This window comes from Thamnophis sirtalis, unplaced genomic scaffold (assembly GCF_051295495.1).
Source record: "Thamnophis sirtalis isolate CommonGarterSnake01/CBP01778 unplaced genomic scaffold, rThaSir2_p1.2 scaffold_4, whole genome shotgun sequence".
Lineage (NCBI taxonomy): Eukaryota > Metazoa > Chordata > Lepidosauria > Squamata > Natricidae > Thamnophis > Thamnophis sirtalis.
In genome coordinates this window covers 49,504,567-49,522,900 of record NW_028261384.1, presented here as the reverse complement: position 1 = coordinate 49,522,900, position 18,334 = coordinate 49,504,567, and the positions used below count along the sequence as shown (strand labels likewise).

At 39.0% G+C, this 18,334-nt stretch overlaps 1 protein-coding gene across 1 annotated transcript in view; it reads right to left on the bottom strand.

The window, feature by feature from the left end:
• Positions 1-800: 800 nt before the first annotated feature.
• The window catches only part of ZCWPW2 (zinc finger CW-type and PWWP domain containing 2), a 33,783-nt gene continuing 16,249 nt past the window's right edge, over positions 801-18,334 (bottom strand). Inside the window, exons 6-8 of the mRNA XM_014056767.2 lie at positions 15,010-15,077; positions 3,173-3,294; positions 801-1,217 (exon numbers count right to left, since the gene is read on the bottom strand). Coding sequence (XP_013912242.2) covers positions 1,041-1,217; positions 3,173-3,294; positions 15,010-15,077 — 367 coding nt within the window. The 3' untranslated portion in view covers positions 801-1,040. The remainder of the gene's footprint in view (positions 1,218-3,172; positions 3,295-15,009; positions 15,078-18,334) is intronic.

The following is an 18,334-nucleotide window of genomic DNA, read 5'->3' as shown; positions in this document are numbered from 1 at the left end:
ATCAGTAAGTCCTACTGGCGGCCCGTATCTGCCACGGTCTTGCAGTCTCTTTACATTGGTAAAGATAAAAATTAAAAAAAAATTGGGACTTTTTAAGAATGCCGTGGGATGCGGGACAAATTGTGCAAAATCGTGACTGTCCCACCAAAAGCGGGACATCTGGTCACCTTATACATGTGGTATAGTTAAAATAAATGTCCAAAAGCGTATTTCTTATTCTATGCCTTACATTTATGTTAAAAATGAAATTGAATGAGACAAGAATGGTAACTTTTCTATATTGCTTAAATGAAGTGTCAAACTGTAATCCTAATTATTAGAACAAAAAGGTTGTGATAAAGTTAAATTATATAGAGGCCTGCTTTTTAATAATCTTTCTAAGTACACAACTTTCAAGTTAGTAGTATGTGGGAGGCATATGAGACCAATTTCATAGCTATTAGGAAATCACACCAGGGTATCCATTTTCTGTTCTCCATTGCTATATGAGAAACTAGTTCCTGTTCTAGATAGGAATAAATATAGTTTAAAGCAATTGACAGCTTTATTGAAAACAGCCCAGTTAGAATTATATTTATGGATCTATGGTGTGGTTCATCAATGAATCATAACAAAGAAATTAATATAATTATTTAAAATTGAGACTTCCAATTACAATTCTCACTGTATTGAATTTCCATAATGACTTCCTGAAAAATTATACTTAAACTGATTTGTTGGAGAGCTTCAGAAATTCAAAGTGATCTTAGAAACACTCTCGACTGAAGTATGATTAATCTTTATTTTCAATCTGATTTTTTTTACAGAAAACAATATCTAAAAGTACACAACATTGCTATTAACTTTCACTTATCATATATATTTATACAGTAATATGGACATGGGCTATCAATTTTAGCAACAAATATAACCTCTTGTTAAAGTAAATCTAACTCCATGTAATCTATATTGTTGAGCTGTTTTTAAGATTTTCCCACTATATGTGAAAAAGGATGTTTTCTAAAGCTAGAAACAGTATAGCAGATTCTCTCTTATTGGTGCTATAAGTTGCTTTGGAAGTCAGCCATTAAAGAATCTATTTCTTTAAACTGTTCTGTTATGCTCTCTATGTATTCTCCAGCCACAAAAGCTTTCCCATCAATTATAATACAGCCTTCTTCAGTGCTGATTTCCATTGGTCTTTTTTCTTCGTTAGCTTCTAAACAGCAGTTAAGTACCTAGAGCCAAAAAAGAAAAAAAATACTTAATTCATATTGTGACTAAATTATGTAATTTTGCAACTGTTTTCATGAAAATGAAAAGACACAGTAATTCCCACAATGAAAGAATTATGGTAAAGGTAATGGAGTTAGCATAGATAGTTTCAATTAAAGAATTTACCTAGTTTTGTTTCTAATTGGAAACTGCTTCTGGATTATTTTCTACAAACTGACAGAAAATGAAACTTTTACTTTAGGTTTTGATTATTAGAGTGGTTTTGTAATTATAGAAATCATTTAATGTGTGAAATGTAAAGCAACAGGTTGATATATTGTTTTTATAGGACAATCAGAAATCATTAATTTTTTCTTGTCTTTTGGTACTTTTCTCTTTTTTCTTATTTTCATAACTTTTGTTTCTTTTATATTTTTACTTTATAATAAAATTTAATAAAAAGTAGGAAAGATGCAACTCGGTGCACTTGATTCAACAAGAGATGGTTCATTTTATTTGTATAGCTAATGATTAGGTTCACATTTCCTGCTAACTTATAAAGTTGTTTATCTAGTGGTGGGATCCTACCGGTTTAACAACCAGTTTGCTGAGCACGCGTTTCATGTGCTGCATGTGTGTGTGCAGTTTAGAGAAGACTTACCTACCAGATCACTGCTTGGTACGGAAAACAGCTGTAGAGTGGCAATTCACTTTGCTGCGCAACTCAGCTGAGAAGATAAAGTGCAGGGGCAGGCAGGCCCACTTGCTAGTGGGAGCAAACTGATTGAGTTGATCTTCGGAGCTACCGGATTACCCGAACCGGTCCAAACCGTAGAATCCCACCCCTGGGTTAGTTTTATTTTTGCTAAACACATTTCATGATTCACTATATTGCAATCTGAAAACAAGATTTAATCTAGCTAAATCTCATTAACAAAGCATTATTTAAAAACAATTATACTGTGAGACTATAAATATAAAAATGAATAAAAAACCATAGTACAATTCTCATTTACTGAATAATTTAACTATTTCTTAATGGAAATATGATCTTTCAAATTCTGGGCTGGATCCAGATCTATTAAGATATTCAAGTTAAAGAAATAGGACTAATCTAAAATCCATCAGTTTTAATGTACTGGATAGATTGTCAAGTTTATTAATGAAGTGCATAATTAATTTTTGAATTGTTTCTGTTGATAGTCATTTGGTCTGTTATAGACACAGTTTCGTGAATTGTGATTCAACTAGAATTTGTTAGAAAATTGTATAACAGATGTAATTAATATATAATGTGTAAATATATCTGACATGCTGTAGGATTTCTACATTACTAACAGCAAACAATTTTAAAAATAATAATATATATTTTTAAAAAATATACAGTTTAGAATATGATCATACTTTTTGGTCTCTACATAATCCTGGAAATAGTCAATATGTGTATTAATATAAAGTTGTTTCAATAAAGCACAAATAAATTTATATGGAATTGTTTTTAATGTATGTGGCAAATGTCCAGAAGTAAATATAAAAGTATATATATTCATATAACACTCTCTTTCTTTATAAATAAATTTTTGCACTGTCACATATTTCTCCTGCCATTTAAAAACATATAAAGTGTGGAAGAATATTATTAAAATGACAGTTGTTTTTTGACATGACCAAAATAAAAAAGATGCTCACTTGTCAGTATACTGGTATCCTACTGATAACTATTTTATTTATTCACTAAAATATATTTATTTAAAAGATATATATCTTTATTTCTCAAATTAACAGTGAAATTCTTTCTTTTCATATTTGAAGTGAACATTTTTACTAATGCATTTGAAAATCAGCCTAGTCTCATATGTGCTTATTCAAACTATGTCCCATTGATTTTAATGAGACTTACCCTTAGATAAGCATGCATTGCACTTTATTCTCCCTTCCATTAATAGCAGTTTCTGGATTTCAAGTTAATAATTCATACCTCTTTTCTTTCATTATTGGCCTCTCCATTCCCAGATGATTCTAACAAAGGTTTGGAGGTGACTAATACTTGATTGAGAATTTGGTCCAAATCTTTCAGTATAATTTTTGTCTCTCTTACAACTAAAAACATGCAACAATATTTACAATTAAAATATACAATTATATTAGCACAATTCTATTGATTGCTTAATTTAATTCAACTACATTAACAGGCATTAACTGGAAATAGCAATCATTACAATTGTTTATGTTTCATATGTTAACTTACTAATAAATTAAATAAAATGAATTTTAAAAATTATTCTACTGATAATAATAATGTGTAATTTCAAATGAATTTCTAAAAATTATTACAGGATAGTTTCCAAGTTTAATTGAGTGGAAACGTACACAAAGCTTTTGCTGTGTTCCAGCATAACAGATATAGTCCCTTTGTTGACCTTAATAGGGACACTAAAGTGACAGGTCAAGGTAATTGTGATAATGCAGATTATGCAAATAAGCAGAGGATTGTGGTCTGAAATGGAAAGTGTGAATCAGATATTGCACATCAGTCACACAAGAAGAGCAAGGTATCCAAAAAGAGAAGCCACTTTCTGATTGGTGATTCAATTGTAAGGGATGTAGATTTAGGAAAGGATATGAAGGTTTTGAAAGAGGTCAGGTGTCTGCTAGATGCTACTACCAGTAGAGACAAGAGGCGTATTCTTAAGATAGTCAAGAATGCAAGTAAGGACTGTGAAGTTGACGCTATTATACACAGATTTTCTGGATAAACATTTAAACTGAATAAGCGGGAATTGATACAGAACATTTCTGTCCCCAGCAATCTAAAATTCATAGGGTTATCAGTGCATATAACACAGATGTTTCTGCGGGTAAGATTTAAGTCCTGCTGTCAGGCAATACCAAGCATATACCAAGCATTTAATAGTGAGTGCCATACCATGTGCACAAATCTTACAAGTGGCCAGAAAATACGGGCAGTCAGGCATAATGCAGGTTATGCAGACAGTAAACACAGGGTCAATCAAAATGGACTCAAATGTCTATACACCAATGCACAGAGTATGAGGAATAAACAGGATGAATTAGAAATCCAAGTAAATGAGGGCAGATATGATATTGTTGCCATTACAGAAACTTGGTGGGATGAAACCCACAATTGGAACATACAGCTAGAAGGATTTAAATTATTTAAAAGAAATAGATCAAATAAAAGAGGAGGTGGAGTTGCACTATATATCCGCCCGGAGTCTTCCGAGAGTGGGCGGCATACAAAACTAATAAATACAAGAAATAACTACATCTCTACAGAAATAGAGCACAACAATGATGAGAACTATCTTGAATGCATTTGGGACAATATTAAAGGGGGGGGGGGGAGAAACGACATTGCCATTGGTCTATACTACAGGTCACCCAACCAAGCAGAGGAAGTAGATGAACTTTTTGCTAGTCAGCTATCTAAGGTATGTAGGAAGCACACCACAATAGTAATGGGGATTTTAACTACTCTGACATCAACTGGGAAACAAACTCTGCACCAAGTGGAAGATCCAACAGGTTCCTAACAAACCTAGCAGACAACTTTGTTTCCCAAAAGGTAGGGGATCGGCCATATTGGACCTAACAGTGAGGAAATGATAGAAGGTGTTGAAGCCACAGGAATCTTGGGGACAAGTGATCATGCAATATTTGTATTCAACATTATTCAAGCACAAGTAATAGAACAAAGTCAAACTAGAGTCTTGGACTTTAAGAATGCTAATTTCAATAAACTTAGAGAGAGCTTGAGAAGGATTCCATGGATGAGAATCCTCAAGGGGAAAACAATTCAAGAAGCTTGTCAAATTTTGAAAAGAGAGATTATAAAAGCCCAGTCTAGCACAATACAAATGAAGAAGAAAAATAACAAGTCTCAAAAGAAACCAGCATGGCTGCATAAATAACTCTCTGATAAATTGAAAGACAAAAAGGATAAGTATAAAAAGTGGAAAGAGGGGCACATAACTAAGGCAGAATATCGGCAAACAGCCCGAGCCTGTAAAGATGAAATGAGGAAAGCTAAGGCTCACAATGAAGAAAAGCTTGTGACAAAAATAAAAAATAACAAAAAAAAAGCTTCTTCCACCATGCCAAAAACAAGAAAAACATCAAGGAAACAATTGGTCCATTGCTGGGAGAAAGTGGCAAGAAGGTGACAAGCAACAGGGAGAAAGCATAACCATTTAACTCATTTTTTGCATTTGTCTTTACACAAAGGGAAAAAACAATCCAACCTATTAAAAACAGCACCACAAAAAAACAGATTAGGAACACAAGTTAAAATAGGGAAGAAAATGGTAGGTAAGCATCTGTCTACCCTAGACAAGTTCAAATAACCAGGACTGGGTGGATTATACTCCAAGTGTTAGATATCCCCCCCCCCCCCCAACGACAGTGGTTTTCACCAAAGTCCTCTGTTCCAGTGGGAACAGAGGTTTAATCCCATTGGTCAAAGGGTCTGACAGACCTCTTTAAAAGGGGCTGCTGTTTGACCCTTCCTTAGCCGGATGTTTGCCTTACTTGCAATAAAGAGCTGTTGTTACTGTAGCTTTTGTGTGCCTATCCATTAACCGATCTAACACTGGCGACGAAGGTGGGATTGGAAGGCAACTAGGCGAACAAAAAGAGCAAAAGACATTCTGCAAGTACATCAAGCCCGGAGTGCCTGTGCGGCATCGAGCAAGCCATCACTGAGCGGCAAAATTGAATTAGGATGGCTATGCACGCACCACCAACTCCATATGATCCGGTCACCAAGCACTGGGAATCGTACATGCTACGATTTGATTGCTTCCTTGAGGGAAACAACCTCACGAGCATTCCCGAAGGCCATAAGAAGAACATGTTCCTCAGTAACTGTGGCCAGGAAGTGTTCGAAACGGCGAAAAACCTCTTGGAACCGACACCGCTCCAAGCAGTGTCTTGGTCTGCACTACAACAGACCCTGAAGATGCACTATGCGCCCAAGCTGTCCAAGCACGTTCGCTGGCATGAATCTAACATCCGAAACCAGATGGAGGGCGAATCAATCAATGAGTATGTGGCGGCGCTCCGGAAAGCCGCAGTGTACTGCGAGTTCCGTGACCTTGATGAACTGATTCTGGACCGCATAATTTGCGGCGTGCGAGACATTACCCTACAGAGGAGATTATTCGCATTGGACGAGGCCAGGGTGTCTGAATCAGCCGGCAAATCAATGGAGACTCTACAGCGCCAAAGCATACCTCAAGATGCATGGAAAAGTACCCGTGTACATCGTGAGACTGTTGAGCCCAAGGGCTCAGAAAGCGAGGAGGATGACAGCTACTACATGTGCAATAGCAGTACCAAGCCGGCGCGAAAATTCAATTTGCAATTTCTTCCCTGACCAGCTGTGGAGGAGACCATGCCCAACTGTACTGCCGATTCCACGAAGCAACTTGCCAGCGTTGCAAGCGGAAGGGGCACATCATCCAGGTGTGCTGCAGTGATTTCCCTACCACCACCAGGCAGCCCAAAAATAACAAAGCCGTCAACAGAGGCAAAAACCAGGCACCTGGCAGAGGTACCCACGGCAGTCAGAAGCTGACAATAGAGTCGCTTATCATACATCAATAAGACAAGTCTGCTCTAGATGATCCAAAAAGCTGAAGGTCTCTGTCAACATTGAGGACTCTCCATGTGAGATAGAGATCAACACTGGGTCATCACTGACCATAATGCCATGGTCAGCCCTCAAGCAAGCAATTCCAAAACTACAGAAGCAGCACCTCCGAAACCCTGACATCCGCCTGTGCGATTACCAGGGGAACCAGGTCCCCATCGTGGGCCAAGGCACCTTCCGGGTGAACTATAAACATTTCTGCAAAAACCTCCCCGTGACGGTGGTCAGTAGCAGCCTACAGAGCCTCCTTGGGCTTGATTGGTTCCAAGCCTTGAGTATGGAAGTGACTGGAATCAACTCAGTGAAGGAGTTGGCGCTGAAGCCATCTTTAAGGAGTTCGAGGATGTTTTTGGCATCGGTCTTGGTAAGTACAAGGGAACTCTAATCTCTTTTAGCTTGGACCCCAATATAGCCCCAGTTAGGCTAAAACCCAGGAGAGTACCTTTTGCTCTCCATCCTAAAATTGACAAAGAAATTGACAAGCTCGTGAGCCAGGGCATCCTAGAGCCAATCAATCATGCACGCTGGGAGACTCCTATTGTGTCACCTGTCAAATCTGACAGGTGTGTCTGCATCTGCGCGGACTATAAGTGCACAATTAATAAGGCGTTACAACAAAGCGCCTACCCTGTACTCATTATACAGCACCTACTACATTTGCTTGGCCCAGGGAAAGTTTTTGCAAAATTGGATATGGCACAGGCATACCAACAATTGCCAATAGATGGCGCTACCATGGAGACCCAAACCATTGTGACACACAGGGGTGCATTCAAATGCCACCGCCTTCAATTTGGAGTTAGTATCGCCCCGGGACTGTTCCAAAGCGTCATGGAACGGCTTTTGTGGGGGATTCCAGGAGTCGTCCCCTATTTCGATGACATCTTGGTATTGGCTGCAAATGAGGCACAACTTTTAAAAAGCGTATGAACAGTTTTGGCCAGAATTAGAGACAAGGGTCTCTGTCTCAAAAAAGAAAAATGCCAGATTAATGTACCAAAGGTTGAATTCCTAGGGTACCTGATCGATGGGTCTGGAATTCACCCAACCTCACAAAAAATTTAAGCTATTCAGGACGCCCCCATACCTCGCAATCAGACCAAACTGCAGGCGTTCCTCGGGCTCCTTAATTTCTACAGTGTGTTTCTCAAACAGAAAGCCACCATTGCTGAACCATTACATCGCCTCCTGGCCAAGAACGCGAAGTGGTCTTGGGCAAAGCCGAGACTGCCGCGTTTGCCGCAGTAAAACGACTCCTATAAATGGATTCCTTCCTAGTTCAATACAGCCAAACCCTACGCTTCTCCTTTTAGTGTCGGCTTTGTCCTTAGTCACCACATGCCTAATGGAAACCAAGCCCCTATTCATTTTACGCCAGGACCTTGTCCACCGCGGAGCAGAACTACAGCCAATTGGACCGCGAGGCTTTGGCTGCAGTGGCTGGAGTAAAGAGGTTCCATGAATACCTTTACGGTCGGGTCTTCGAACTGGTTACGGACCACAAGCCACTGTTGGGTTTACTGGCCGGGGATTGCCCCACTCTAGTATCATTATCCCCCCGCATGACCAGGTGGACTATTTTCCTGGCTGCTTATTCCTACTGTCTCATTCACCGACCTGGCTCCAGTTTAGGGCACACGAATATCTTGAGCTGCTGCCCATTGCCCAAAGTTCTTGCTGACCCCACCCCTGAGATGCCGGTCCTTCTCATTGATTGCCTGGATACCGGACACATTTCATCCAGCGACATTGCACGTCACTCTGCAAAGGACCCCACAATAAAGCAAATTTTGAACTGGGTGTGGAGGGGGTGGCCCAAGGGGCCTGTTGGGGCTGATTTCAAAATGTATTTTGCCAAATGTGCTGTTAACGGGTGTTTATTGTGAGGGGACTGGGTAATTATTCCCACCAAACTTGCATTTCAGTATTAGAAGCTTTATATGTATGCCATCCTGGAATCGTCAGGATGAAGTCTCTGGCTAGGAGTTACGTATGGTGGCCTAACATGGACAGGGAGATTGAAGAATGGGTGGCTACCTGCACACTGTGCCAGGAATCCAGACCGTCTCCCCCATTAGCACCTGCTAAGGAGTGGGAGCAGCCACAAGCATCATGGTCCAGGGTGCACATTGACTTTGCTGGCCCAGTACAGGCTCAAACATTCTTCCTAGTTGTAGACTCGTACTCAAAATGGTTAGAAGTAGTCCTGATGACCTCCACTACGCCAGAAGCAGTCATCAAAATGCTACGGAGACGCTTCTCCAGGCACGGCCTGCCCGATGTCTTGGTCTCTGACAATGGCCCCCAATTTACGGCCATGCCTTTCAAGACTTTCCTAGCATCTCAGGGAATCAGGCATGCCCTGGTCGCGCCATTCCATCCGGCCTCCAATGGTCAGGTGAAGAGAATGGTGACATCTGCAAAAGAGGCCTCACTAGAATGGGCCCAGGTGGTTGGTAAACACAGATTGATCACTACTTACTGATCCAGCACATCACACCCAGTGCTACCACAGGGAGAAGCCCCTCCGAGCTTCTCATGGGGCACTGTTTAAAGTCACACTTACACCGGTTACACCCCAATTATTCTGTCTCATCACCCACAGACTCCACAAGCAAGATTCAATCTTTTATCATAGGAGATTTGGTATACACCCACAATTATGCCGGGGAACTCTGTGGATTCCTGCCACAGTAATAGGTATCACCGGCCCTTGATCCTATCTGGTAGAGCTCAAGGACGGTAGAAATTGGAGAAGGCATATTGACCAACTCCGTAGCCGCATTTCCAACTCCACTCTTAAACAACCAGTGGTAACTCCTACACGAGTTAGCCAAAGCCCTACCGAAACAGAACAAAATAGTAGTCCTTCCATGACCAACTCAAGCCCGAGAGTATCGGAAGACTTATCTGATTTTGATGCAGGCCCGCAGCGAGCTCCAAGCGAGTTAACTCCAGAAGCTCCAGCCACGGCCTGTGAAAAGTTCCAGGAGCTTCCACCAGGCAGAGTTGTGGGGCAAACAGGTCTGTCTGACTTGTCCAAGGAAACCACTCCTACTGAACTGCGCAGGTCAGGCAGAGCTATACAAAAGCCCGCCTACCTGCGTGACTATGTAACCAGTTGGATTGTTCTATCCTAGAGGGAAGGGGTGTTAGATATCCCCCGCCCCGACAGTGGTTTCCATCAAAATCCTCTGTTCCGGCGGGAACAGAGGTTTAATCCCATTGGTCAAAGGGTCTGACATACCCCTTTAAAAGGGGCTGCTGTTCGACCCTTCCTCAGCCAGATGTTTGCCTTACTTGCAATAAAGAGCTGTTGTTACTGTAGCCTTTGTGTGCCTATCCATTACCCGATCTAACTTCAAGGCTCTGAAGAAACTGGCAGATGAGATCTCAGAACCACTGAACTATATCTTTCAAAGATCCTGGAGCACCAGGGAACTGCCAGAGGACTGGAAAAGAGCGGATGTAGTTCCCATCTTCAAAAAAGGGGGGAAAAACAGATCCAGGATACTACAGGCCTATCAACTTGACCTCAATACCAGGGAAGATCCTGGAAAAGATAATCAAGCAATGAATTAGTGAACACCTAGAAGCAAAGAAAATAATTTGTCAAAAATAGATCATGCCAGACTAATCTTATTGCATTCTTTGACAAAGTAATAAAATTAGTGGACCAGAGGAATGCTGTCGATATAATTTACTTGAACTTCAGTAAGGCATTTGTTAAAGTAGACCATAACCTACTATTAGATAAAGTAGAAAAATATGGGTTAGGCAGCATCACCACCAGATGGATTCATAATTGGCTCTCAACTGCACTCAACATGTACTCAATGGAACTGCATCTATAGTACTACTTGAGCACCCAAGGCTCTATTTTAGGCCCAGTATTCTTCAATATCTTCATCAATGATTTGGACAAGGAGATAAATGGGGAACTCATCAAATTTGCAAATGACACCAAGCTGGCAGGAATAGCCAACACTCCAGAAGGATCTTGACAACTGTGAACATTGGGCGCTATCTAACAAAATGAAATTGATGAAAAAAGTAAGGTTCTACATTTAGGTAAGAAAAACAAAATGCTTACTCAATAGTAGTAACTGTGAGAGGGATCTTGGAATCCTAGTGGACAACCATTTAAATATGAGCCAGCAGTGTGCAGCAGCTGCCAAAAAAGCCAACACAGTTCTAGACTGCATAAATAGAGGGATAGACTCAAGATCACATTCAGTATTAATATCACATTACAATTTCTTGATAAGGCCACATTTGGAATACTGCATTCAGTTTTGATTGCCACTATGTAAAATATGTGGAAACTCTAGAAAGAGTACAGAGAAGAGCAACAAAGATGATTACAGGACTGGAGACTAAAACATATGAAGAACGGTTGCAGAAACTGAGTATGTCTAATTTAGTAAAAAGGAGGACTAGGGGAGACATAATAACAGTGTTCCAATATCTCAGGGGTTGCCACAAAGAAGAGGAAGTCTAACTATTCTCCAAAGCACCTGAAGGTAGAACAAGAAGCAATGGGTGGAAACTAATCAAGGAGAGAAGCAACTTAGAACTGAGGAGAAATTTCCTCATAGTTAGAACAATTAATCAGTGGAACAACTTGCATCCAGAAGTTGTGAATGCTCCAACACTGGAAGTTTTTATGTAGATGTTGGATAATCATTTGACTGAACTGGTGTAGGATTTCCTGCCTAGGCTGGGGATTGGACAAGAAGACTTCCAACATCCCTTCCAATTCTGTTATTCTATATTCTGTCAATAACATATTTTCAGCAATTTTTTAAATATCTATTTTTAGAGACCCATAGTTATTAAGGAAGAATAATTTGTCTATAATAAGCAGTAAATGGACACATATCTGTTCATGGTGTTGCAGTTTGAAATAGCTTATTTTGGAACATAGTTACTTTCAATTCCCTGGAACTGACTTAAAATGGGAAGAGATGAAGATTCCTGAAGAAGAGAAAGGTTACCATTCAGTGAGCCAGCAGAACTCATAAAGAAAGAATATATAACATGCCACTGCTTTTTTTCACTGATTTTAAATGTATTTAGGAGTAACTGAATACCCGAGCTCCACTACAAAACTATGTGATCAGGCTTGATAAATCGATACTTACAGCTTGAAAATTAATGAGTAGTTATGATCGGCCTCTCCTCTCCCCTTCTCTCCTTCAGGCTTGTCCCACAGAATCCTCCCCTATCCTATTCCTTCTCTTTCTCAGCTGCACAGAATCTTCCCCTATCCTATCCACTTCTCTCTCTCAGCCTTGCCCCACAGAAACCTGTCCTGTCGTATCTCCTATGAGTCACATGCTGGCCACACCCACATCCAAGTGGCAGTTGGAACAGAGTTATTTTCAAGTTAGGAGGGGGAGTTGAACATCTAACTCCTTAGCATCAGAGTGTATTCATAATAATATAATAAATTTTAGTGATCTGATAAATTTTCTTGGACAAGACATTGTGACTAGCCCAGTCTTTACTTTTCCAATATTATTCTCATTGTCTTTCTACTGGTTTACATATATGTTTTATGCTTGTGCATTTAAATGACAATATTTAAACATAGAAATCAGAATAGCAACTTCATTCACTATACTTTTATTTATTTTTCTTCCAGGGAGTAATTTGAATTTTTCCTGCTCTAATCTGAATATGTGCTATAAACAACCTTTTCATTGCTTGTTGTTGCATTATTAATTTTATATATGTTTAGAAAGCAACTGTATTTGAATTTTTTTTTTAAAAAAAATTGATCAACGCTGCAACAGTTGTAAATATGAAATATGGTCATAAATTTCTTTTTCAGTGCCATGGTAACTTGAACAATCATTTAAAGAATGGTTGTAAGACAAGGACTATCTATATAGAATAGAATAGAATTCTTTATTGGCCAAGTGTGATTGGACACACAAGGAATGTGTGTTCCTTGTGTGTCCAATCACACACATGCAATCACATGTTGCATGAGGAGAGGCTAATGCATGACTTCGATCTTTTGAAGACTGATGGTGGATTCAAAGTTGTCACAAGAAGAATTTGTTCATACTGACTCGTACTTATGAATCTGAACCAGCATTCAGGGAATAATCATTAGCAAAGAGAGAGTGTCTCAAAACACTTTCCTTCACTTTGGTAATTAAGTTATTACTGAATTCATATTAATTCATTTGCATGCTTGTACAGAAATAGATTTATGTTTTATACTAGGTATTCCAAACAATCTTTTTGTAAGCAGATAGTGATGAGACGATCATGAGTTTTATTTATTATGGGTCTTTTGAAGACTGAATGTATGTATGTATGTATGTATGTATGTATGTATGTATGTATGTATGTATGTATGTATGTATGTATGTATTTATTTATTTATTTATTTATTTATTTATTTATTTATTTATTCTCTTATGCATCAGTTCATATCACATTACAGAATAACTTTTTGCCAAATCTTGCATTCATAGGGAATGTTATACATTTTTCCTAAAATTAGGAAATGGCTCTTCATTAGTTATCACCATTCATGCCATATTATTAGCATCTGAATGCCTATTTCCATACACACTCATATTTAAACTAAATGTTGCCACTTTATATTATGACATATTTTTTCTAGCTTTTATTTATAATTAAACCTCTGCTTTGATTTTCATGAAGTGTTCATTCATTATATTCACATATAATAAGGAAATGAAACCAGAGGCCTGTTTTACATCAAATATGTTCACACATCTATTCATGTTAGGATCTCTAATCTAAATACTACCTTGCAAGTCAATATTTTTTTTCCACCAATTGCAAATTACATGCAATGGTACTTGCATGCAGATGTAACAGATGTGTCAGAAAAATACACAATAATTTTATATACAGTAAAATGTTAGAATTTCATAAAATTTAAAAAAATGCTTCCTAAGTTTTAAACTAAATCTTTCTAAACTCTTTAGCCCAAATAAATGCATGTGCTTTGACCATTCTATAAAACACCCTTGATATTTTAATTATCTATGTGACACATTACTTCGCTCTGAAATACTTAACAATAATTAAATTTTGTGATTAGATTTTTTTTGTTATACGCAATAGGTTGGGGAAATCTACCAGTTTATCATATTTACAGCTTTCTACTTACAATTGTTACTCTACAACATCTCTATAATCATGTAATAAAAATTCATAGGATCATGTCATTACCATTTGTAACTTTCTGACAAGTAAAGTAAATGGAAAAGCCAGATTTACTTAACAAAGATTGATTGATTGATCGATCTGATCTAATCTGATTTAGTACTGGTGTGCCTTTTTCATTTTCAAAATAAAGATCATGTCACCTGGGAACTTTCATAGTTCATAACTCCTACAAACTAACCTCAATTAATTTATGGGACAATGGGACCCTAAAAAACAATTATCTTAACATTGAAAGTAGGAATAGATAAAAGATGCTAAATCAGAGGAATTTCCAGAAAATATACTTTCACATATGATCCTTGGATGTGAAAGTATATTAATTAAATAACAAAATATCCATGAAATCGAATGAGACCAGTTGAATTTTTATAATAAAATAGCTTGTAACAATGTTCAAATAATATATTTGACACATCCAATTTAAAATAATTAGATTTCATGGATCTTTTGTTATATAATTATTAATGTTTTCTATAAGTTACGTTAAAACATTGATTTTTAAGGAATATTTGATACAAGTTCAAAATGGCAACTTTAAGATAGAGAAACTCCCGTGACAAAATTCTCCAGCTGGCTATTTAGCACTTTAAAGAAATTCTGCTTTAGAGCCTACAATATTTCCTAGAATCACATTTATTTTACAGTAATATTCTGTAGCACAATATGATACACATTCTATTCACAAGAAAATATAACCAGATTCTGTGGTGTTTACATGCAGGTAATGTTTCAGGTTAAAGCTCAATATTCAGATATTTTAGAATCTTGGTAAGCTATGCAGACATTTTATACTTACAGTATCTGATTTTTTTCAGAATAGCCTGAGAAACATAATAAACATAATACCTTTTTTAACAAAATCAAGCTCTGCTTTCTATACCATAAAAGTACATAGTAGTTCTGTACTTGTATATATGAACACCAACCTAGGTTTTTTTTTGATAGGATATCTTCTGATCTTGCTATTTTGCAAGGATATGTTAACATTCTTTGCCTGAAAATTGAGAAAGTTGTTAGTATTTGTTTTGAATCAACAATCAAGAATAGGTAGAAATAACCCGACAACATAAATAGTTAAAATCCAGACTTAATTAAATTGGGACCTACTGAAAACAGTAAATTATAATCTAAGAATGAATTTGGATTGCTACCTATTTCTATTAATGTTTCATCTAATAAAAATATTGATAACTATTTATGAACAGTACAATTTTATTAAAACTCATATTAGTTCTTTTAAGCACACTTTAAAAGGGTGTCTGCATTATAAATATGCATTATACATATTATAAATTATATTGCTTATTTAGATTGAATTACCATTTTTCAGACTATAAAATGCCCCGGATTATAAAATGTACCTAGCTTTTGGGGAGGAAAACAAGAAAAAAAATCTGCCTTTGCCTCCCAGCAATTTGCCTCCTTGCAGCAAACATCACAGCCTGGTCAGCTTCAGCACAGTCTGATTTAGCATGAGCAACTGATTGCTAGGAGAAAGAGGTTTGGTGGGCAGGGCTTCAGCAATATTCACTCTATAGGACCCACAGACATTTCCATCCATTTTTTTGAGGGGTAGAGTACATCTTATAGTCTGAAAAATACAGTAGATTTCTGTCACTGACATTTTCTATAAATCCTGAAATGTAGTTGCCAGTCTGTCAATCATGCTGAAGAGTCTACATTGTACATAAAATGTTTAAAATAACTTAAAGTAGCAAAATGAACGCTTGAAAGTCAGCTTGAAAAGTATGTATTTTATATAACTTTAAAAGGTAAACCACTATGAATATATGAATTGAACTCAGATTATGCATATTTTAGATATAGGTTTCTTTAGGTTTAAGTTAAAGATTTCTTTCAATTAAAATATTTCCTTTTAAGCCTTAAAACATAGTTCATCATTTTTTTAGGGGGGGGGGATACAGATTGCATTGGAAGGTACATTATTTATTTATTAGAAAATTTATGTTCTGCCCTGCACTCAAATATTTCTGAAATTGTTAATAAAACTTTTAAGTTGATTAGCATAATGTGAGGAATTCTGATTTAGTTGCATACATAATAGATCCTCTGAAATCTATTACTAATTTAGAGCACAATCCTACAGTATACAAGAGTGGTAACTATGGAGTAGGAATCAAACTTAACATTTTTTTTCTTCCGTAGAAGGCTTGAAAATTAATATTTCCTAATATGTGAAATCATGCCAAGAATAAAATGAGAGAAGGGCACTAGAAGCCTTTCCAACTAAAACACCCCCAAAATAAGCTTTATCACAATTAGAGTTTTGATGGACTGTTTCCTTTAAACTAATTATAGTAAGAAAGAACTCAGAAAAGGGAAGAAGTAATGAAGAAGTGTACTTCATCCCTCACTTCTTTCTTATTAGCAATTGGGCATGGGCTTTAAGCTTTACCATGCAAAATTATTCTGCTAAGAATTTTCAATGGCATTACTTTTTCCAATGCAGGCCTTGTACAGAGCCTTCCCAAGCTTCCGCTGCCTTTTTCCAAGCCGGAATGCATTAGTTCAGGGGTCCACAACCCCTGGTTGCAAACCGCTACAGACCATGTCCTATTCAGAACTGGGCCATCCAAGCTTGCAGCTCGACTTGCACATGGCGATCCAGCGTGCACACACATGCACAAATACATGCAGCTCAACTTGCACAAGTCAAGCCGTATGCATGTGCGTACCAGCCCACTGGCCTGTCACTTGTACAAGTCAAGCTGTGCGTATATGCCATCCTGCTCCTTGCGTGGCCCAGTTCCCCACTCCCCCACAGCTAGGCTGCCAAGTGTCAAAGGTTAGGGACAGTTGCACTAGTCTCATTAAGTGTTAATATAGTGTACCTTTCCATTAAAACTAGTTGGTTGTTCAGCTGCAAGGACAAGACTGTGGTATCAATTATGACAGGGGTGGGCTTCAGGGTAATGCACCGGTATGCGTGTACCCGTTCGTCAAATTTAGCGTGTCTTCTGGCACCCGTTCTTCTGGAGGCCACATACTGGAATGTTCCCTCCCATGGCGTGCTCCCTTGCACACTCCCCCGCCCGCCTAGTTGCTGCTCACATACCCCGCCTGTCTGCACCAGGCTTGCTCCGCCAACAGCCACCTCATTACCAATAGGGGGTGGGAAATCCATGCAAAGTGTCCATTCCCCACCCCCTCCATTGGAAACAAGGCGGCTGTCAGAGAGAAGAGGCGTATGCCACGTGGGCTTGTGCAGCAGCTGAAGAAGGAACAGGATCTGTGGCATGGCTCTACGTGGTTGGCAATGATTCCGGAGCCCATCCACGGGGGTGGGGTCCCCCTTGCATTCCTCATCTTCCCAGATGGGCTCTGGAGTCATCGCTGGCCGCGGAGAGCCACACCGCGGCTCCACACCGTGGAAAACGTAGGTGTGCGTGCACATACCGTACAATTACAGCCTTGGAGACTTTGTAATGGTGGGAACTTGTTCTCACTCATCAGGGCTCCTGCAGAATCTTCCCTCCGAAGCCCTCAGAGGGAGGAAGGGCCAGTTGGGAGAGGGGCTTTGGTCCTGCTCCAGGCTGTAATTGTGCAGGGTGTGTGCTTGCCTGTGTTTTCCACAGCATGGGGCCACGGCTGGAAGATGAGGAATGTGAGGGGACCAGCGGGGCTTCGTCCATCTGAAAAGACCCTGTCCCTGAAGAGGGCAGATGTGGTGGCATCCGTCTTGGGATGTTCTGTGGAGCCCCCCGGGGAAAAATGCCACTGCCAGGTACTTTTAACCATATATTTTTGTCCTATGACTGCAGAATGCTGCAATAAAACATAAATGAAGGCCAGTTGTTGAGTGTTTCAAATATGATTGCAACACTCAACAAGGTGACCACAGTATGCGTGTGTCTCTGTGTGTGTGTGAGTGAGAGAGACAGACAAGCAGAGAGAGGCAGAGAGAGGCAGAGAGAGGCAGAGAGAGGCAGAGGGAGGGAGGGAGGGAGGGAGGGAGAGAGAGAGAGAGAGAGAGAGAGAGAGAGAGAGAGAGAGAGAGAGAGAGAATGAGAATCAGAGAGACACGGACAGACACACAGAGAGAGACAGAGAGAGATACAGAGAGGGGGAGGGAGGGAGGAAGAGTGGGAGAGACAGACAAACAGAAAGAGACACACAGAGAGAGAGACACACAGAGTGAGTGGTTAAGTGAGTGAGTGAGAGACAGACAGACAGACACACACACACACAGATGACAGAGAGAGACGAAGAGAGGGGGGAGATAGAGAGACA